Source organism: Rana temporaria, chromosome 7 (genome assembly GCF_905171775.1).
Source record: "Rana temporaria chromosome 7, aRanTem1.1, whole genome shotgun sequence".
In the NCBI taxonomy this organism is placed as follows: Eukaryota; Metazoa; Chordata; class Amphibia; order Anura; family Ranidae; genus Rana; species Rana temporaria.
The window spans coordinates 53,173,262-53,195,610 of NC_053495.1; the positions used below are offsets into that span (position 1 = coordinate 53,173,262).

Below are 22,349 nucleotides of genomic sequence, written 5' to 3' on the forward strand. Positions count from 1 at the left end.
AAAAGATGTCGCCCGATGATCAGTGTTCCACACACCCCCTTTGTGCTTTAACTCACCAGATGGTATGGACCCTTAGCAGTACTGCATGTGGGTCTATCAGGCTTAGGTTGGTGAGCAGGGAGATGCACACTTCTTTTATATCTTCCGATGTGCTTATGACTCATGCATAAAGGAGAGAAAATCTGTATAGTGTTGCATGTCTTGTTTATTAAGATAAGAAATAAAAAAACACACTTACAATGTTCCAAAATTTAAATTACATGTTTCAAGCATCCTTATATGGGGCAGTCCGCTCGCTCCAGGAACTCGCTTGGTTCTCTTGCATCCTCGCATGCGTTTTGACGCTCGCCAGATGTGACATCACCAAGGAACCGGAATCTACATCAATGCGCTTTGCGCCTCCCACAGGGCATTATCAAAGACGGTTTTCATTGGGCTACACTGGCACAGTGATGAGTATTATTGTAACGCAAAGCAAGGTTTGGCGACTTAGTATCTGCCAGCTCATAGACAGCATAGGTGAACCCATTTAAAACTAGTACATATCCACTTAAAATCATCTGTATTATACACATTTGAAAAACTTTGCCTTTCTTTTTTATAGGCCTCATGCTACACAGCTATATCAAGACTTCCCTACAACTTGCTGGCCAATTGTTTATTCCAGCGACTACAACATTACATTCATTGGTCTTGAAAAACTTCATCCATTTGACTCTGGGAAATGGGGCAAAGTGATAAACTTTCTCAGAGGTAATTTCAATTTCTAAAATGATCATTGAAAAAACATAAAATATATATATATATATATATATATATATATATATACAGAGAGAGATTGTTAAATAGCCACTAAACAGAGCTCATAGGGGATAATCATAATGGGCCAGATTCTCAAAAGAGTTACGCCGGTGTATCTACTGATACACCGGCGTAATTCGAAATTCCCGCCGGCGTATCATTGTTTTGTATTCGCAAAACAAGATACGCGGGAATTAGGCTAGGATCCGACTGGTGTAAGTCACATACACCGTCGGATCCTAAATGCAATACAACGCTGACCGCTAGGTGGCGTTTACGTACAGGTCTCATTTGACTATGCAAATGAGCCTGATACGCCGATTCCCAAACAAATTTGCGTCGCGTACTCGTCGTTTCCATAAGCGTAAGGTTACCCCTGCTATATGAGGGGTAACCTTACGCCAGTCCGCCGTATGCCATGTTAAGTATGGCGTCGGGTCCGCGGCGTCTTTTTCCGTCGGTTACGTCGTTTTCCTAAGTCGTTCTTGAATACGACTTTACGTCAATGACGCTCACGTCGGCGTCATTGACGTTTTCCGTCGTGAGCTGGAGCATGCGCACTTGGCTTTTTTTCAGCCCGGCGCATGCGCAGTCCAATCGGCGCGGGGGCGCGCTTAATTTGAATACAAGTCGCCCCCTTTGAATTACGCGGCCATACGCCGGGCCATTTACACTACGCCGCCGCAAATTACGGAGCAAGTGCTTGGAGAATACGGCACTTGCTCCAGTAAGTTGCGGTGGCGTAGTGAAAATGGCTTACACTACGCCAACGCCAATTCTACGAGAATCTGGCCCAATTTGCCTGTCTCTTTTGTTGAAAAACTCTACCTCTTGGTTATTTTTTGTTGAGAGTGTTTAGTTTCACTTTAACCTGCCTGAGTTAAAGGGGTTGTAAAGGTTCGTGTTTTTTCACCTTAATGCATTCTATGAAAAAACACCTCGCTGTCATGGGCCCCCCAGCTCCCTGTTTTACTTACTTGAGCCCGTTCACCTGCTGTGCGCGTCCCCTGGCGTCCTCTTCACCATGGAGTCTGGCCGTTGATTGGATAGATTGATAGCAGCGCAGCCATTGGCTCCCGCTGCTGTTAATCGCATCCAATGACGCAGCCGTCTATGGACGCCAAGTGTATGACACAGGAGCGTGCCCGCAAGTTAACCCCCTCGGGAAAGAGCTTCCCAGAGGGGGTTCGTTTTAGCGGGGAGGAGCCGAGACAGCCGCAGTGGGACCCCAGAACAGCATAAGTTTGGGCCGAATTTTGGTTGTTCAGGTGTTCTGGCGAACACTTATTATGCTAAGTTTGGGGAAAATTCAAAAGCCGTGGAACCCCGTTAAAGTCTATGGGACACTAACATGAAAAATCAAAAGTGCTAATTTTAAAGGCTTATATGCATGGCATTGTCATAAAAAGTTTTTGAGTACCTGGGTCCTGCCCCAGGGGACATGTATCAATGCAAAAAAAGTTGTAAAAACTGCAGTTTTTTTGGGAGCAGTGATTTTAATAATGCTTAAAGTGAAACAATAAGGCCGGGTTCACACCTATGCAAATTGGTTGCATAAAATTATAAAATACATTGATTTCAATGAGGCTGGTTCACATATGTGCGATGCATTCGCACTGCGCATTGATGAAAAAACGCGTGCGTTTTCTAGGCATTGCGGTGCGGCTCAGGTGCGAATTCAGTCCCATTATCTTCTATGGGCACGCATCTGATTCGCACATGTGTTCATTTCTCATCAGGATTTCTCTCATTCACCTCAATGCACTTCCCCCCTCCCCTCTCCCAGGTCTCCAAATTCGCAGCTAAAATGGAGATGATCTGCTGAACAGTTCTCTTATCTCTCTGCAGAGATAAGAGAGCTGAAATTCGCACCGCACAAGTGTGAATCCAGCCTAAAAGTTTTGTACCTGGGGGGTGTGTATAGTATGTCCGTAAAGTGGCGCATTTTTCCCGTGTTTAGAACAGCCCCTGCAGCAAAATTACATTTCTAAAGGAAAAAAGTCATTTAAAACTGCTTGCGGCTGTAACGAATTGTCGGGTCCCGGCAATACAGATAAAATTAATTGAAAAAAACGGCATTCTACCCCTACCATTTCACCCGAAAAAGTGTAAAAAATGAAAAAAAAAAAAAAAAACGAGCCAGCTTGGGACAAGTCCTTGCGAAAGTCCAGTGATGTAATCCATTCTGGACCCGACGATACAGAAAAAAAAGCCGCTATTCACGGGTGGCCCTACCCTCGGCTATATAAGAGCTGTCACGACGGGAACCTCCTATGGAGGCATCAGTAGCGGCTTTTTTTATTTATTTTTTCAGTATCGTCGGGTCGAGAATGGATTACATCGCTGGACTTTTTTCTTTTTTAATAAAATACTTTTTCATTTTTCACACTTTTTTTTGGGTGAAATGGTAGGGATACAATGTACCCCGCTACAAATTCCCATGGGGGGGCCGGGATCTGGGGATCCTCTTGTTAAAGGGGGCTTTCAGATTCCAATAAGCCCCCTGCCTGCAGACCCCCACAACCACTGGGCAAGGGTAGACCCCAAAGCATGCTCCCCATGTTGAGGGCATGTGGCCTGGTACGGTTCAGGCCCCCCTCTTTTCCTGCGGCCTGCCAGGTTGCGTGCTTGGATAAAGGTCTGAAGCCCTGAAGGGTCCTGTATGGATTTTGAGGGGGACCCCTACGTGGTTTTTTCTTTTTCTTTTTTAAAATTTTGGTTCGGGGTTCCCCTTAATATTCATACCAAACCCAGAGGACCTGTTCGCATGTTCTGGTGCATTGGTTGGTTGTTCAAGCATACCTGATCAGAAGGTCCATGCAGCATTATGGACAGGCTGATGTAAATGGACTTTTGTCCATTTACACCCACCTACCTCTGCGTCCTTTTACATTTTGTGGACCAGATCAGAGGTAGGCTGATTTAAACAAACAGCTGAGTCCTTTTACACTTGGTCGCCCATAGAACTGACAGAAGTTCGCAAGGCAGAATGCATGGAGGGAGCCATGTACAGTATGTAATTGACCTACATAACACATATTTTACCTTTTTGCTTTTAAATATTTGTACTGTTTGTTTATCCAGTGAGTGGTATTTTTTAGCCAGTCTCTGATATATCACATTTTCCTTTTCAGAAGAAAAGTTAATTACAAATGACACTATTGTGACGGCTAGGGAGGCAACAGAAGAAGATTTACTAGTTGTGCATACTAGACGCTACTTAAACAAACTAAAGGTATAGTTAATTTTACATGTGTCCTGTATGGCTTCTAAGGTACCTTTAAAGGGGTATGCAAACCTTTTCTTTTTAATATTTCATTCCTGTTTTTATATTTACACTTGTGCACCATTAAAGTGTTACTAAACCCAGAAATATGACAATTTGGCTGATCTGTATACCACGGCCACATGATAAACTGCAGGGTCTGCCTGAGTGCTGAGTGTTCAGCTAGGAGGAGATTTCCACTACAGCCCGTGTCCTCATGCTGTTATGGAAGGCAGATCATCTATCAGTCAAGATGTGACATCCCACCCACTGTGTTCTTTTTTAGTTACTGGACATGGAGGAGGAGGGAGGGACCGGGCTGTCATTTAGGACCTGTATACACGCTCAAATGTGTGATGTCAATATTATGTGACCTGAAAAGCTCAGCTCAAACAAGGAAATGTTCTCTCCAGCAATAGAGACCAAAACTGAGCATGTGCAGCAGTAGTACCTTCACTGTGTCTTATCTGGCCTTGCCAGGAGTGACCCTGCAAGAGAGGTAGGATCTGTCCATACAGGATCAAAGAGCCTTTTTACACAATACAGAGGTTTATCCCCTCTGACAGACAGATTTTACTGTAGTGGGTTTAGTAACACTTTCATTTGAGGCGTGACTTCATATTACTACATCTTATGTTTTCTCAGTTTTGTATTCAGTTTGATCAGTTTTAGGGCTTATGCACATGATCGCATTTGCCTGTATACATGCTGCCTATTTTGGTGCATGGGATGCCCTGGTGCTGCGTACAGCTGCCAATAGACTTGAATGGGTGAAGGTAGGTGTAATGTCCCAAACTCACACCACCTGCATTTGGGACAATATATCTATGCACATGTACCAACTTTACAACAATCAATTCTAAAGTCCGAGCTAATTTTTATTATTCATACTTTATATATTATGTGCATATCAAGTCCACATAGCTGGTGATCTTGACAATTGCCTTTTATGCTGTTCTTTCTCTTAATTCCTGTCACGCTAACCTTGGGTGCAAACCAGTGGAAGCACTGACAAACATTCTTAGCTAGATTCACACAGAGTGCCGCAACTTTAAGGCGGCGTAGCGTAACGCAAGTACTTGCCTTCTAACTTATGGCGGCGTAGCGTAAATGCAGCGGGCGCAAGGGCGCCTAATTCAAATTCGGCTGAGGGGGCGTGTTTTATGATAATTAGGCTTAACCCGACGTGATTGACGTTTTTTTGGAACGGCGCATGCGCCATCCGCCTACATTTCCCAGTGTGCATTGCGGCTAAGTCCGCCGCACGGACCTATTGATTTCGACGTGGACGTAAATGACGTAAATCCTTATTCACGGACGACTTACGCAAACGACGTAAAATTTTCGAATTTCGAAGCGGGAATGGCGGCCATACTTTAACATTGGCTACGCCACCTAGGGGGCATCTTTAACTTTAGGTGGCCTATCTCTTACGTTAAACGGCGTATCTGTACTGCGTCGGCCGGGCGTACGTTCGTGAATAGGCGTATCTAGTGATTTACATATTCTACGCCGACCGCAATGGAAGCGCCACCTAGCGGCCAGCCAAAATATTGCACCCTAAGATAGGACGTCGCAAGCCGTCGTATCTTAGATAGGTTTAAGTGTATCTCTGTTTGAGAATACACTTAAACCTAGTTCGGCGCAGATTCCGAGTTAGGTCGGCGTATCTACTGATACGCCAACCTAACTCTACCTGAATCTAGCTATTTCAGTTCTACCTGCAACATAACAGCGATTGAGCTCCTTTGATAAATGATGTCAGCAGAAGCTGCAGATCATCACAAGTATCTTTCCCCAGTGCAATAAAAACTGGCAAACACCTTTTTCTATGCTGTCTAAATAAACAAACAAAAAAGGTTTGACAAAAGCACAATTTAATTTACTAGATTGAATGTAGTATACTATAGTATGTATTTAATATATTATATTTTAATATCTACCATTGATATCTGTATATAAGAGAAATTAATGTATCTTGTTAAACATGCTTTACACCACTTTTACCTCCAGTGGTCATTTGTGGTTGCTACAATAACAGAAATCCCACCTCTCGTCCTTCTCCCCAACTTCCTCGTTCAAAGAAGAGTTTTGAAACCACTGAGAACTCAGACAGGTGGAACAATAATGGTATGTACACTGAGTATTAAATTTAAAAAAAATGGGGGGGGGGACTGTCAAGATGTTTTCTGCAGCAACAAATAATGTTTAAGCTCTCTGACAATATTGTGGCAAATACTTGAAAGGGTAATTTAGATGTTTTTGAGATCAAGAGCCGCAGTTGCAGGCTTTCATGTCAAACCGTACATGGCTTTGTGTGGAGTGGTACAGTGTGGTACCTGGAGTGGTACTGCAATGCAAATATAAGATGCAATTTGATATGCGGTTTATTTACAAAAAGTAATAGACTGTGCACTTTGCAAGTGCAGTTGCACTCATTCTCCTCAGAGATTAGTGAATGAGGTAAAGTTTCACTTTGTAAAGAATACCCAGTCAGGTTCAAGGAACATAAAAAAAAAAAAATAACAGAGTATGCTCCTACCAACTACTTCCTTCCATTTGGATGCCTTGTTGATTATGTATCCTAATACCATTACGCGTAACTGTCTTATACTGCTGATCTATGTATGATCGATTAGACTGATCCACTGCCTTTTTTTTTATGTTTGTTTTGAAACTTAAATAAACTTTATGTTAAAAAAAAAAAAACAACAGCATTTTTGCTTGCATATGATTGGATGATGAGGAAGAAAGGCAAAGGATAACAAGCATAAACGCGTGTCATGAGAAATGAGCAGGCCCGTCGGAACAGGACAGGCAGAAAAAGGGACTGCTTGGGGCCCCGAGCTGGCCTGGGGCCCCAGCAGAGCGCTGCCGCGCCGCCGCTTCCTATAAATGCTGCAGCCTGTGGCGTGGCCGAGCTCCTTTCCTCATTCCTTCTGCAGTCCGGCCGGGTACCGTAATCGCGTGGTACAGGAGATTCAGTTTCCTGTTCCCGGCCGGACTGACAGGATGTGCACACACTCAGTGCTCACTTCCTTTTTAGTCCGGGCCCGGGAACAGCAAACTGAATCTTCTGCAGCGCGGTATGCGGTAAGGGGGGGTAAAAAGAACATGGGGGGGTGCCGGGGAGGCAGTCAGAAGAAGTACTAGCTGACGTTCGGCAGCAGCAGCTGCGACGGTATGCGGTAGGGAGGGGGGCAGCAGCGGTAGGGAGGGGGGCAGCAGCTGTATGCAACAGTATGCGGTAGGGAGGGGGGGTTAAAAAGAACATGGGGGAGGCAGTCAGAAGAAGTATTAGCCCACGTTCGGCTGCAGCAGTCCCCCCCCCCCCTGCTTATCTGGTTTATAGCAGAATAATTTTTTAAACTTGTCAACTTACCCCCCCCTCCCGCTTCTCAACTTGAAACTCAGCAACACCCCCTCCCCCGCTTCTTGCTTGGGGCCCCCAAATTCCTTCAAACGGCCCTGACTCTGAGTAACAGAGAGACCATTTAGAAATAACTTTCTTTCGGAGGCAGGAAACAGCATTGCTTGACTAAAACAAAGCATACAATGAAGTTAGTAAGTAAAAATGCTTGTGAAAGTAGAGCCATCAGAAAACCTCCGTGGTTCGTCGTGATCAAACTGTATGTTGTCATCCAAAGCCTTCAACAATTTTCGCTAAAAAAAATATTAATAATAAATGATGAGAAAAAAAATGAGAGGGGAAAAAAAGGGAGGGGGGGTGGTGGAAGGGGAAAAGGAATATAAAGAGAGGAGAATAGAAGAAGTGCCAAAGGAGAAGAGTCCACAGCAGAAAACAGCTACTAATGTCACTTTAACATCCAAATGTGTCATTTGAGCCACAAGGAAGCCCCAAAACACTTCAAGGACAAGTGATGCCCTGTACACACGATCGGTTCATCTGATGAAAACGGTCTGATGGATTTTTACATCAGATATCCGATGAAGCTGACTTTCATCATTCTTGCCTACACACCATCAGTTAAAAAACAATTGTGTCAGAACGCGGTGACGTAAAACACAACGACGTGCTGAGAAAAATGAAGTTCAATGCTTCCGAGCATGCGTCGACTTGATTCTGAGCAAGCGTTGATTTTTAACCGATGGATTTCCCCACAGACGATCGCTTTTTTCTATCGTTTTTTTAACCATCAGATAATTTTAAAACAGGTTCTACGTTTTTTCACCGATGGGGAAAAAAAACGATGGTGCCCACACACGATCGATTCGTCTGATGAAAACGGTCCATCAGACCGTTTTCATCAGACGAACCGAACGTGTGTACGCGGCATTAGTTTTAAATTATTACTTCTAAATTAATGCAGTCAGTATAAGTGCCACTTTTGAACAACTTACTGTAGGTTGTGTGTATGCAGGGTTAGTCTGTATTTTTTAAATTGAATTTAAAGTGCCACTGCAGAAAATCTAAGAATAAAAAAATGTAAAAAGTTGAAATACAGTATGTGCTTACGTATGCATTTTACTTGCTAACATATTTGTAACTATTTTTATTCAGCCTTTTCATTTACACATCTCGGTTATTTTGTGCAGACAGGAAGATCACTCTGTTACTTCCTCGTTTTAGCTTTACTGCTGTCTGGACAGAGGTGATAATGTTGGTTCACTATCCTATGAACAGGCTGGATGTAAAGATTTCATAGGAAGCTGCAAAACTGATGAAGGAAAATAGGTGTTGCCTTCTGGACTCTGCAGTGGGGTAGGGGGTGTAAGCTAGCCATACGCACTTTGGTTTCTTTTGTTCAATGACGTGGCCTGAATGAGAAATCAATATATTCCTCCATCCACAATGAACAGTTGGATGGAGGAATCTCCCATGCTACTGTATCTATTGTATTAAAGCAGCTGCAGCACTCAAACAATTAACCAAACAGTGACTGCACGTGATTTGATACAGTCACTGTTCGACTGACAGGCTAAATCAGACAAAAAGGTCATGAGTCAATGCTCATTGATTTATTTTCTTTGTTCATCACTGGAGTTTTTTGTCTTTTTGTGAAGATCACCACTGAGTAAAAGGTATACATCAGTCCAGTATATCCACCTACATCTAACTGCACATTTTTCTTTTAGGCTGGAAAACTGGCCATAGAAAGAGGATGGGCAATTAATGTTGGCAAGTATAATATTTAAATTATTTAAACAAATAATTTGTTCCTTAACATAACAATTTTTCATAACATAAAGAAAAACAGTTCTAAATAGGACTCATTAACTATTGATTGTTTTCAATATTGTATATTTGCAATATGTTTGCATAAGGGCCATGTCACATGAAATTCTGCTGGTGGTAACACCATGCCAGTGGATTGAGTTAGATATGCAGCTGCTATTCTACCCAATGAAAGGGCAAAATGTTGCAAAATATTGATTACTAGTGAGGGAGCAGCAATGGAGTGATGGCTCAGCCAGTGAGAAGTGGCTGAGCCATCACAGACAGTGGTCTCTTAAAGCATAAGTTTACCTTTTAAAAAATAATTATACATAATAATTATTACTTGTGTGGGGACCAGCACATTTGTAGCATGTAACATGTTATACCCTGAATATGGGTGAAGCATGTTACAAAAGGTGAACATATCCTTTCAGCTGGTCATACATGGGTATAATTTCGAGCAAAAATTACTAGGAAAATAACTTACTAAGAGGGCTATTTTTTCTAATCAAATTGATGTTCATCTTGGACTGCAGGGTGAAAAAAAATTCTCAAACAAACAAATTTCGAACAGTGTATGTAGTTTTAATTCGGTAAACTCCATTCATTACAAAATCAAATGTTATGCCACGTACACACAATCGGATGGGATGTTTTTTCAGTCGGAAAAACCTTGGATGGTTTTTCTGACGGAATTCCACTCAAGCTTGGCTTGCATACACACGGTCACACAAAAGTTCTCTGAAATTTTGGCCGTCAAGAACGCGGTGACGTACAACACTACGACGAGACGAAAAAATAAAATTCAATGCATCCGAGCATGCGTTGAATTTTTTCCGAGCATGCATTGGAATTTTGCGCATCGGAATAGCTACGGACGATCGGATTTTAGAAAAATTTGAGAACCAGCTCTCAATCTTTTGCTGTTCGAAATTCCGACAGCAAAAGTCTGATGGAGCATACACATGGTCGGAATTTCCGGAGGGGGGAGGGTTCCAAAAAGTGGAAGTTCAATTTTTGGGTGGAACTCCACTTTAAGTTTGTTGTATAAATATTTATACTACAGGCATACCCCACTTTTAAGTTCACAATGGGGTTTATTTACTAAAGCTGGAAATTGTAAAATCAGGCTCACTTCTGCATATAAACCAATGAGCTTCGTACCCCAGCTTGTTTAGTTAAGCTGGGTAATAAAACATGTAAGCTCATTGGTTTATATGCAGAAGTGAGCCTGATTTTGCACTTTTCAGCTTTAGTAAATAAACCCCATTGTGAACTTAAAAGTGGGGTAGGCCTGTAGTTATTTTATGTGCAGATCAAAGAAGTGTCTGCATATATTTTGAAAACCTTACATGTTAACTAAAAAGAAAGTAAAAATTGTTTCTATTTAATCCTATGTTAACTCAGGAAATAATCCTAATCAGCCCTAATTTAATTTCTGGCTCCCATTTACTTTGTATGCTTTATAATTAATATTGTTAAAGTTCATAAGGCTCGGTTTCCACTAGTGTGACTTATAATTAGGGTTGTCCCGATACCACTTTTTTAGGACCGAGTACAAGTACCGATACTTTTTTTCATGTACTCGCCGATACCGAATACCGATACTTTTTTTAAATGTCATGTGACAGTTTTCAAACCACAATACAGACTAAGGATATTTTCTTTAGAATTATGAAGAACTCTAACTCAAGACATTATAAAAGAATAAAAATGAGTAAAAATGAATAAAAATGTTTTGTTTGCTTGTCACGCAGTAGTAAAAAACTCAAAGAATTTTCATAGAACATGTTGATAAATACAAAAAAAGTATTCTATTCAGGCATCGGGAGCATTTGCGCGAGTACAAGTACTCCCGCAAATACTCGGTATCGGTCCCGATACCGATACTAGTATCGGTATCTGGACAACCCTACTTATAATTGTGACTTGGGACTGCAAAGTCGCATGACAAGTTCATATCTGTGCGACTTCAAGTCGCAGCGACTTCAAAGTAGTCCCTGCGCTACTTTGGTCCCACTTTGATGCGACTTGAGGTCCATAGACCTCAAGAATACACAGGCATTGTTTCCAGTCACATCAAAATCACGGCAAATAGTGGAAACGGAGCCTAACGCTGAAAATTAGTAGGAAATTCTACCCTCTATGAATAATGCTTCATGTCATCCTAATCCTGTTTTTTTTTATTTTATTATAAGGTGGTGGCTTCCATCATTGTTCCGGCGACAAAGGTGGAGGATTTTGTGCATATGCTGATATAACATTAGCTATCAAGGTACAATTAGAAATAATACAATTACCTTTTCTGAATTAGCTATAGGAGTAAGAAATCTGAAAGAAGTTTGGTCCAAAAGCTAGTGTATTATTAAAGCAAGCAATTTCTGTATTTCTGTGTTAATGGTAAAATTTTTGTCACTTTGAATTCAAACTCCAAACATTTTTTTAGTTTTGGACAGAGGAGAGACAGGCTGATGTCTGCATACTCATTGGGCAGTTGACAGTTTGTCAGAAGGACAGAAAGTGATGGGACATATCTTGGATAGGGAGACATAGATCTACAAAAAGTACAGTTATGCCGCGTACATACGCTCGGATGACAAATGTTTGATGGGAGCATGTTGTCGGAAATTCCGACCGTGTGTAGGCTCCATCGGATGTTTGCTGTCGGAATTTCCGACAACAAAAATTTGAGAGCTGGATCTCAAATTTTCCGACAACAAAATCTGTTCTCATAAATTCCGAGCGTGTGTAGACAAGTCCATCGGACTAAAGTCCAAAGTACAAACACGCATTCTCAGAACCAATGCTAAAGATCAGACAACAATAGCAAAAGTTGCCCAAAGGGTGGCGGTAAAGAGCAGAAAACCACGTAGTACGTACTGTACGTCCGTTTTTGTTGGCTGAAAAAGTTCTGCCGTGTGTATGCGTACCAAGTTCATGGACAACGCCCTTTGGACAGAAATCCATGGAAAAGTCAGATGGAAGTCCGATCGTGTGTATGAGGCTTTATAGTTATTAAATGGAACGGGAAGGGGTTGCAACATCTGTGTCTCCCTGCCTGGTCAAACCTTCCCATTTCTTGCCTTGGTGTCAAAGGAAATTAGGAGAAAAAATTAAACCCCCCCATCATGATCAGTGGTCAGTACAGCTCAATGAATGTGCCCATTTAAGTGCAGCCGATGTTGACACGACAGAATCTGCAAAGGCTTTATGAAGACTATGGGTGATAACATTTTAATTATAAATAGAAATAGCAGCTCATTGATCTGTGCCTCTGGGCTGCATTGCACTGGAAATGGGGCACATAGAAAAAAATTGCATTCTATATGCCCTTGCAGTGACCGGCTTTTCCAGTGTGAAAATAAGCCAGTTACTATATGTTGTTATATGTATTTCTTTATGTGGAGATATTAATATCATGCTATTGTAATATGTGTTATAAAATCTTAGGCATATTACATTTTTTTTTTTTTAGTTCTTATTTGAACGTGTTGAAGGAATATCCAAGGCAACAATTATAGATTTGGATGCTCATCAGGTACTGAACTATTCCTAACCTTAAGCAATAATTATATTGGTGGGTATGTCTCTGTGAAGTGCCACATCCAAATAGCTAGGCAGAGAGAGAATATCCCCTAACTGGACTTTTAAGGCGCTGAAATTTAGTTGTATACAGAAGAATCGTAAATTTTATTAATGAAATATATACATAATAAGATGAAAATGAATTGGAATGTTTACAGTAACTGCATATAAAATACAACAATCACCACAGTGATTAACAATGGATTACTCGTAGTTTACCAACACGTTTCAGAGTTTCTGTTTCTCCTTCTTCAGGGGTGTCTATGAGAAGGTTAATCATGTGTTTATAACGTATTAATAAAAAGTTTAAAGACGCAATATATGTAAAAACATGACATTGACAGCATATATATCACTATCAGAAAGTACATGTACCATGTCCACTTACATATTTTGTGGAAAAATCATATGAGACATTTTGATAAAAACAATTAAGTTGAGTGGGGTGGTGTCTCCAAAAATGTCTGTTTGCAATCATTGATCTTAAGTATATAAGGGTATCACATCAAAATAAGCACGGAGTATAGCCAGGTAAGCCCAGGGAGAGTGAGCGCCTGACAATACTGAAGCCGGAAAGGCGCACGACCCTGTGAATAAGGATAATTGAGGGTGTTCTTAATTAAATTAGCTCATATTAGTTATTTTATATCTTTATTGCAACCATAAATTTAAAAGGTATAAAGTGTACATAGATATTATGAGTGGAGGCAATACTAGGTTGGATGCAAGGCCCAGGACGTGTCTCCATGCGGCTGCTTGTTCTACATTAAGGTATTTCCATCAGTCTATAAGTATGTCTATGACTGTCCTCAATCACTTTCAGTGCTTCCAGTCCTGCTGACGCTGTGGCCTGATATGTATGGCATATTTACTTTGGATAACACCAGTGGTTGCCCTTCCCTGCTTAGTCAGTAATATTTTATTGCTGAGTTAGGTATAGGTAACTGTTTAGATATGTATATATCTTGTTAGTCTATATACCCCTATTTTTGGGACAGTTCTTATTGATCTGTCTGATATGTATATATTTCAGAGTCTACTTGAAGGACCAAAAAAACGATGTAAAATTTTGCATTTAATGATGCCAATGCTTGATGATTATTTAAAAACATCTCCGGCCACATGATGTTTTGATCTTTTTTTCAGTTTTTTCATACCAACAATTTTGCCATACTATTTCGGGCTGGCGGCGCTGCTGCGATTTGGGTTGCACTGTTCATGGTTGATGACACCTCTCAGATATGTAACATGATCATTAACAATCACATTCATATACATACGTCATAATAAATAATGGCCTGTATTTATTACCCTTCAGCTGACATCTACTTCATAGCGCGTCATACCTATCTCTTAACAGCCATTTTTTCTACCATCAGGTAGGATATATAACTATGTTATTATCTATACACTCATAATATCTTCTTTCTGATAGTGATATATATGCTGTCAATGTCATGTAGTTACATATTGTGTGTTTCAACTTTTTGTTAATACATTATATACACATGATCGACTCTCTCATAGACACCCCTGAAGAAGGACAGAAACTCTGAAACGAGTCACATGAACTATGAATAATCCATTGTTAATCGTTGCGATGATTGTTGTATTTTATATGCAGTTAATGTAAACATTCCAATTCATTTTTATCTTATTATGTATGTTAAAAGTCCAGTTAAGGGGATATTCTCTCTCTGTATTCCTAACCTTATAGAATTTTAGTCTGTGTGTGTGTATATATACAGTGTGTATGTATGTGTGTATTTATGTGTGTGTGTGTGTGTGTGTGTATATATGTATGAATTTATGTGTATGAATCTCGGATTACGAGCATAATTCGTTGCAGCACCAGACCATGACACTCCCACCACCATGCTTGGCCCATCAACAAACCACCTCCTGTGTCAGTAAATGGGCTATAGAACGTCGCTCGCGGAGGAAGGGACTGAGGGCTGTCAGCCGGCCGGGCTTAGCAGGAGACGCTGGGCGTCTGCGATGGATCCATGGTTTGTGAGACACGGGTCTCACCACGCAATCCGATCCTAGCGCTCCCACCGACACCTGCCGCCGGGATCAAAACTAATGCCTGGGCCCCTGGAGCCACCTTGTCAGGGAGAGGCTCCGACACCAGCAGGCGGTGAGCGGCAGGAGTGATCTGGATTCAGCAGCACCGTTAGGGACGAGCTGAGCATCCACACAGAAGGAGGAGGGCACGGGAGAGGATATACCGACCGCGCCTAAACGTCTTTGGCATGGCGGCTTCGGAGGTGTATCGCATCTTCAGATTCAGCCCTGCTGCCATCCTGGAAATAGCCACAACCCTGAAAGATGACATCACCAGCCAGACACACCACTCACAAGCAGTGGAGCCACTGGTCAAGGTACTGGCAACACTCCATTTCCTTGCCAGTGGCTCGTTCCAGCGTACAAGTGGAGTCGTGGCTGGGATGGCACAATCCTCCATTAGCAAATGTGTGCACCAGGTTGTCCCCGCAATCCTCAGACGCATGGCCCACCACATTGTCAGACCCACCCAGGAGTATCTGCGGGTGAAGGCAATGCGGGATTTCTACATGATTGCAGGATTCCCACGCACCGTGGGGGCCATTGATTGCACACATGTGGCACTACGCCCCCCCGTGACACAGAGCACATATACCGCAATCGTAAGCATTGGCATTCCATCAACGTACAGGTGATAGCCGATGCCTCATATGGCACGTCCGTGCCAAACACCCAGGGTCCAGCCACGACAGCTACATATACCGTCAAAGCCCCATCCCTACATAATTCGAACAGAACGTGTATGGGGACAGCTGGCTGGTTGGTGAGTGACATGGGTGTCAGGCATGACTGTCCGCCCCCATGATGCAGACATCACGAGGGGCACATGCATGACTAACATCCTCCTGTCTTTTCCCTTCCAGGTGACTCTGCATATGCACTTGGGCCCCATCTCATGACTCCATTCCGGAATCCTGAAACCACAGGAGAGCAAAGATACAATGATGCACACACACGTACCTGTGCAGTGGTGGAACGCACCTTTGGGCTCCTGAAGTCCCGTTTCCGATGCCTGGATAAGTCCGGGGGGACCCTGTTGTATTCCCCGAACTATGTGTGCCAGGTCATCGGAGCATGTTGCATGCTACACAACTTCGCCATGAGAAAGGGCCTGGAGATTGACCTACGTGATGACCTAACCCCGAACCAGACAGTCCCCCCCTGCCCGAGGCTACCCTGTCTTCTGAGGGAAGAGCAGTCAGGAGATGCCTCACAGTAGGCATCTTTTCACGTTAAACACACACATTCATCATGGCACAGGCAGAATGCACGCATGCACACCACTGTGGTCCCTAGCACACACCCCACATCCTCATCAAATTGGATTAGCCCAAGTCCACCATTTAGGACTTGGGAGCAGCAACGCCCCGTTAAGGCTCCAATTATGTTGCTGTACATTCATACACCATTCACATGGACCTGGGGATCACTTCTCCCTTGCCCTGGGGATCACTTCTCCCTGACGACCGAGGGTGACACCCCTTTTCCGGCAGGAATGTCACCCCCACATTCAAACACCAGTCACACTGTAGCCTGCACTACTAACCGTGTGCTTGGGCTACAAAAAAAATACAAAAACTCATAACCTGAGTATATACAACAAAGAAATAGAAAAAACTCATAACCTGAGTATATACCAAAAAAAATAAAAAATTAACGGCGCTGACGTGCCCCACGCCTGCCGCGGCCACGGCCCGGGCTCCTCATGGGAGACTCATGGGGGGGGGGGAATCAGGAGGAGGAGCATCCCCTGGTCTCTCCACGCCTGGCGGCCTGCCCTCAAACGCCAGGGCGATGCGGGTGAGGACCGCATTGGTGTCCTCCTGCAGCCTCACCCCCACCTGGATGGCTGCAGTGTTGGCCCTGACAGCCTCTGTCAGGGCGTGGACCTCCTTACCCACGCCTGCTGTGGTAGCCTGCATTTCAACCAGGCAGGTGACCACAGCTGACGAATTGCAGCCAACATCCTGCACAGCTTCATTCAGGGAGGCCATGCTTTGTGCCATGTGGTCCATACTCATGGCAACCTCACCCAGATGGCGGGCCTGGTCCCTCCTGAGGTGTTCAGGCAGAACGTCTGACACCCCCCTTGTCTTCCTGGTCACCTTCCTGTGTCCAGAAGAGGCTTGGGGCCTTGGAGAAGGGGAGACCCTTGGGGGGGAAGCCCTGTTGGGGGAGGAGGGGGAGGGGCTACCCGTAATGGTGGCCTGACTGGTCACAGCCACAGGGGAAGACTCCTCCAAATGGAGACTTACCTCATTGCCACTGGTCACCTCCTCCTCCTCCTCAACCACCTCCTGAGGAGAGGTGTGGCCACTCCGTTCCACAGAGGACTCCTGGCTTGCCAGGTGGTCTGACTCAGCCTGATGTCCGGGGGATGGTGTGGACTGACCAGATGGCTCAGCACCCTCCTGCACATCTGTGGATGACACAAAACATTCACATGTTGGAGGATCCACACACTTGTCACATGTTCCCTTCCACTCCCACACATGCTACACACCAGATAGGAGATAAAACACACTTACCTGTCCTCAAAGCATCCGCAATGGAGTCAAAGCCCTCCACTCTCTCCACTTGATGCCTGTGGAGGCACTGGGCAACCACCTGCTCCTCAGCAGTCAAGGTCAGGGTAGTTGCTGGTCCCCCTCCAGTGCCCCTGGCATGAGTGCTCATCCTGGCCAGCTTACCTTTGACCAGGTGCCGCAGGTCATTTTTTTTTTTTTAAATGTCATTGGGGCTCCTGGCCTCACTCCCCAAAGCATTGACATCAGTGACAATCTGCGTCAGGATCTCCTTCCTCCTGGCCTGGGTGGTATTGGCACTCTCTGCCCCATGGAGAAACCTATCATACTGGGCCATGGCCCTGATAATGACAACCTTCTCCTGTGGGGTAAAATTTTGCTTTCTCTTCTTCTGAGCTGCTGGAGCAGACATGGCTCAAAATCAAACAGCTACAAAGAAAAGAACAAAAGTACCTTGCTTCAGGGGGGGAAACAAGCGGATGTACTTTTGCACTGGACGGGCGCATGTCTGGGCGTATTTATGCCCTGGGCGTATCTCACTAATTACACCGGGCCTAGTTCGTATCTCACTGATTACGCCGGGCCGAGTTCTGAGCATGCGCAGAGAGGCCCTGAACATAGTCAGTGTCACGGCGAATGCGCCGTCCGTTCGGCCCTTCATTTGCATGGGGTCACGGCTCATTTCAATGGAACACGCCCACTTCCTTCCTACATTTTAAATTATGCCGGCTTACGCCTAGGAATTTACGTTGCGCCGGCGCAACGTCCGGCGCAAATACTCTGAGTATACGGTACTTGCCTCTCTAAGTTGAGCCGGCGTAGCGGAAATGAGATGCGCTACGCCGGCCTATATATGCGCCGATGTACGTGGATCTGCCCCTAAGACTATATGCCTGTATGTTGTGAAGTGTATGCAGATATAACAAAATAAGAAGCTGGGACTATAAATGACCTGAATACTCTGCAGGTCTGTAACATTTAAATACCGTACTTGCCCCCACAGTGCCATCACTTGCCCCCACAGTGCCATCACTTGCCCCCACAGTGCCATCACTTGCCCCACAGTGCCATCACTTGCCCCCACAGTGCCATCACTTGCCCCCACTGTGCCATCACTCGCCCCCACTCTGCCATCACTTGCCCCCCCACTGTGCAATCACTCACGTTTTGCAGCTTCTGGCTTCCAGGCCGGTGACAGTCTCCGTCTGCTGCGAGCGTCCATGATTTGAAAGCCGCGCCTTCTTCTCAGACTGTCCTGTGATAGGCGGAACACAAATCTTCCCTGCAGCGCCTCTGTTCTGTGTTCCGCCTATCACGGATGTCCTCTTGTCCGAGGATGAGAAGGCATCCGTGATAGGGGGAACACAGAACAGAGGCGCTGCTGGGAAGATTTGTGTTCCGCCTATCACAGGACAGTCTGAGAAGAAGGCACGGCTTTCAAATCATGGACGCTCGCAGCAGCACGGAGACTGTCACCGGCGTATAAGACGACCCCCTACTTTGGATGCATTTTTTTTGCATCCAAAAAGTCGTCTTATACGCCGGAAAATACGGTAACTGCTATAGCATGGCTTTCATCTGCGTATGCTAGGACATTGGTACACACTTAGACAAAGCGCAGATACTGAACAGAGCATAGTAAATATACATGCGAAAGTAGTGGCGGTATACAGGACTGGGACACCCAGGTAGAAGAAACTGACGAATTACTGTACGAATTGTCCCATCAATAGTCAGAGACCCACAGCGTCACGGCCGGGGGGGGGGGGGGGTATACGGCTGAGGGGGTCCTTACCAGACAGGTCAAACAACTGGTTAAATTGCATCTAAAACTTATCAATACTGGTAGTTGGACCAAGGTAGAAACTTAGTAGCATTGCTAGAACAACTAATAAAATATAAACGCCTACCTTTATATTTGTCTATGGTATCTTGGAGCCTGCCTGATGTGTTTGAATGAACTATACTCTTTTGCACAGTGAGATATACTTGTATTAAATGCATGTGTTACATTATTTTTTGATCCACTGTATTTCTGAGACTAATTTTACCTTGGCTGATAACAGGGAAATGGACATGAAAGAGATTTCATTGATGATAAAAGGGTCTACATTATGGATGTGTACAATCGTCATATTTACCCCGGAGATACTATGGCAAAACGTAAGTAATGCCACTAATGTAACTTAAAGTGGAGGTAAACCCTCCATACACCCAGTGAAGTGAACAGCCTTAGATGATACACAGAAACAAACCAAATCTCCTTACATAAGTTTTACATGCATATCTGCTGTCTTCACATTTATATACTGTCTAGAAAGATCAGATGTGTTAGGAAATTTTCAATTCCTGTTTAACACAGAGTGTGATGTCTGGGCATACAGCCAAGATAGCTAAAATTGCTGATTGGAGGAAAGGAACACCACCCCTCTCATCATAGGCAGAGACTCTCAGAGGTGTTTTGTAACAGGGCCGGCTCCCTGCTAATCTATGTTAGCAACCTCCCCTGAAAGAAATTTCAGCCTGGTTTTATCTGATGTGTCATAGAATTTGTCAGGAGTTATCAGGCTGATAACAGAGGAACAGTTCAGGAGAGAGCTATGGGACTTTGCTCTTTGAAGAGAGGTAACAAAATACTGAAGATATATGTGCCCGGGTCAAATTTCATGAATTGTGTTTACATCCACTTTAAGCCATATCTGATATTAAAGTAGAGGTTTTTTGAGTTGTTATTAAAGGGAACCTTTCCCTAAAACTGAAAATGCACATCAGCATGCAGCTCTGCATGCTGAACAGTAGAGAGTATAGTCATATGATAAAACTAACCTTATTTCAGAAAATGTACAGTTCTTTTACTTTTTGCCTTTCCTGAGTGACAACGTGACTTTAAAAAAAAAAAGAAAAACGTCCCAATTTAATGCTTTGGAAGCGCTTCCTATTAATTTTAATGGACTGGGACATTTTTTAGGCCAAACACGACCCAAAAGATGCTGCTTGCAGGATTTTTTGCACCGCCCTGCCAGCGCACCCCAGTGTGAACGCATCTATTGAAATGAATAGGAAGCAGCTTTTCAGGTGCTATTTTTAGCGCAAAAAATCGCCTCGGTGTGAAAGGGGTCTAATGTGCACAACAAAACTCCGTTAAATTGCAGTTAAAGTGATTGTAAAGTAATTTTTTATTTTTTTGGTATAATCTTTGTTTATTTAAGAAAAAGAGCAAATAAACGACAAAGGAAACAACAAAACAGTTTGCAAGTTAGCTGTATGGTAGGCACTTATGAGCCATCTTAGACTTGATATGGCACATTGATCAGTAGTCGACACCTTCTAAAGGGTATAATGCGACTCGCCGGCAGCGGCGCCAGTAGAGGGGGACTAATTCAGCCTTCATCACACTTCCGCTGACGCACCGCCCAACACGAGTGCTCCCATGATAAACGTTTGGTGTCAGGAGGGGAAAAGAACACTGACCCATATAAGGAGGCTCCCCTCACAGCAGCAAAATATTATGACCAGAAGTCCAGGTAGTAAAACAATTAAACAACATTCCAAACCATGTAGCCGCAAGGTAGCGAAAAATTAGGAGGAAACTAGAAAAGAGAGAGGGGGGGGGGGTCGGAGCATACCTGCGATTTTAAGGCGAAGTCTTCAAGTCTGCACCGAGCGAGCCGTGTCCCGGGCCAAGCCACCTCTGTCTCAGGGCATCGGAGCGCCTCTCTCCACTCGGGATCTAAGGGTCGGTTCAGCCAATTCTAACAGTGCTAAGTCTAGGCTAGAGGATACATGCCCCGGGTCAGTCAAATGGGCTGTCCAAGGTGCCCATATAGTGTTAAAGTGGTCTAGAATACCCCTACAGGTCGCTATCCAATGTTCAGCTTCTCTAATATCATTCACTCTGTCAATCCATTCCTCCCTTGTTGGAATTCGAAGTTGCTTCCAATAGATTGGGATTAAACGCCTGGCTGCATTTAGAAGATGAGGTAATGCGCTCTTCATATATCTGATAATTGGGATCTGAGGGACATGGAGGAGGAAATTAACTGGAATTAGGGGGATGTCCAAGCCTAAGATCTCTTTTATTTGGGACTTAATATCCACCCAAAAGGGCTTGATCCGGAGGCACTCTCGCCATAGACTCCACAGAGCTGAAGTGAGTGATTGGAGATCCAAGTCTCTCTCCCAGACCCGCACATGTGCAGGTTTAGGGTTTGAGGCGGCAGAGCCAAATAGGCGGTACATTTTCTAAAGTCATTTTATTTCATTAAAATAACAAACAGGTTCATACTTACCTGATATTATTGCACAGAGTGGCCCCGAACCTCCTCTTTTGAGGTGTCCTGCTGGCATTCCTGGCTCCTCCTCTTCTTGGTATGTCACCATAGCAAGCAGCTTCCTATGGTGGCACACCTGCAAGCTCGCTCTCAAGCTCTGCCTCACCCCCTCACAGGATTTGATTGACAGCAGCAGGAGCCATTGGCTCTCACTGCTGCATATGTCCTGTAAATGAAAGGAGAGAGGAGAGAGACACCACAGATGGGCACAGTGTAGTTAGCAGTTGGACTCTAACTATGCTTTTAACTAGGCTAGAAAATTCAGGAAGAATATTGGTTCCTGTAAGACTTTCAGGAGGAAACTCTCTTTTAAAACATGAATCATGGTTTCACTTTTAAAACTATGCAGGAGCAATAAAAAGGAAGATTGAATTGGACTGGGGCACAGAGGACAAGGAATACCTACAGAAAGTGGAAACACACGTGAAAGGAGCTCTAAATGAGGTGACCCCAGATGTAATAGTCTACAATGCAGGGACTGATATACTGGATGGAGATCCACTTGGAGGGCTCTCCATTTCCCCTCAAGTAAGTGTTATAATTTCTACTATAATACACACACTTCACATGATATTAGATAGTGTACAGCAGTATAT

General features: G+C 43.9%; 1 protein-coding gene across 4 annotated transcripts in view; it reads left to right on the plus strand.

The window, feature by feature from the left end:
• Positions 1-22,349, plus strand: part of HDAC11 (histone deacetylase 11) — a 61,631-nt gene that overhangs the window by 33,937 nt on the left and 5,345 nt on the right. For 3 of the 4 annotated variants that reach the window (XM_040359373.1, XM_040359374.1, XM_040359372.1), the window contains exons 3-10: positions 605-753; positions 3,936-4,036; positions 6,080-6,196; positions 9,164-9,206; positions 11,444-11,520; positions 12,721-12,783; positions 19,489-19,585; positions 22,103-22,281. In XM_040359373.1, coding sequence (XP_040215307.1) covers positions 605-753; positions 3,936-4,036; positions 6,080-6,196; positions 9,164-9,206; positions 11,444-11,520; positions 12,721-12,783; positions 19,489-19,585; positions 22,103-22,281 — 826 coding nt within the window. The remainder of the gene's footprint in view (positions 1-604; positions 754-3,935; positions 4,037-6,079; positions 6,197-9,163; positions 9,207-11,443; positions 11,521-12,720; positions 12,784-19,488; positions 19,586-22,102; positions 22,282-22,349) is intronic. The other variant, XM_040359375.1, reaches the window with a different exon arrangement.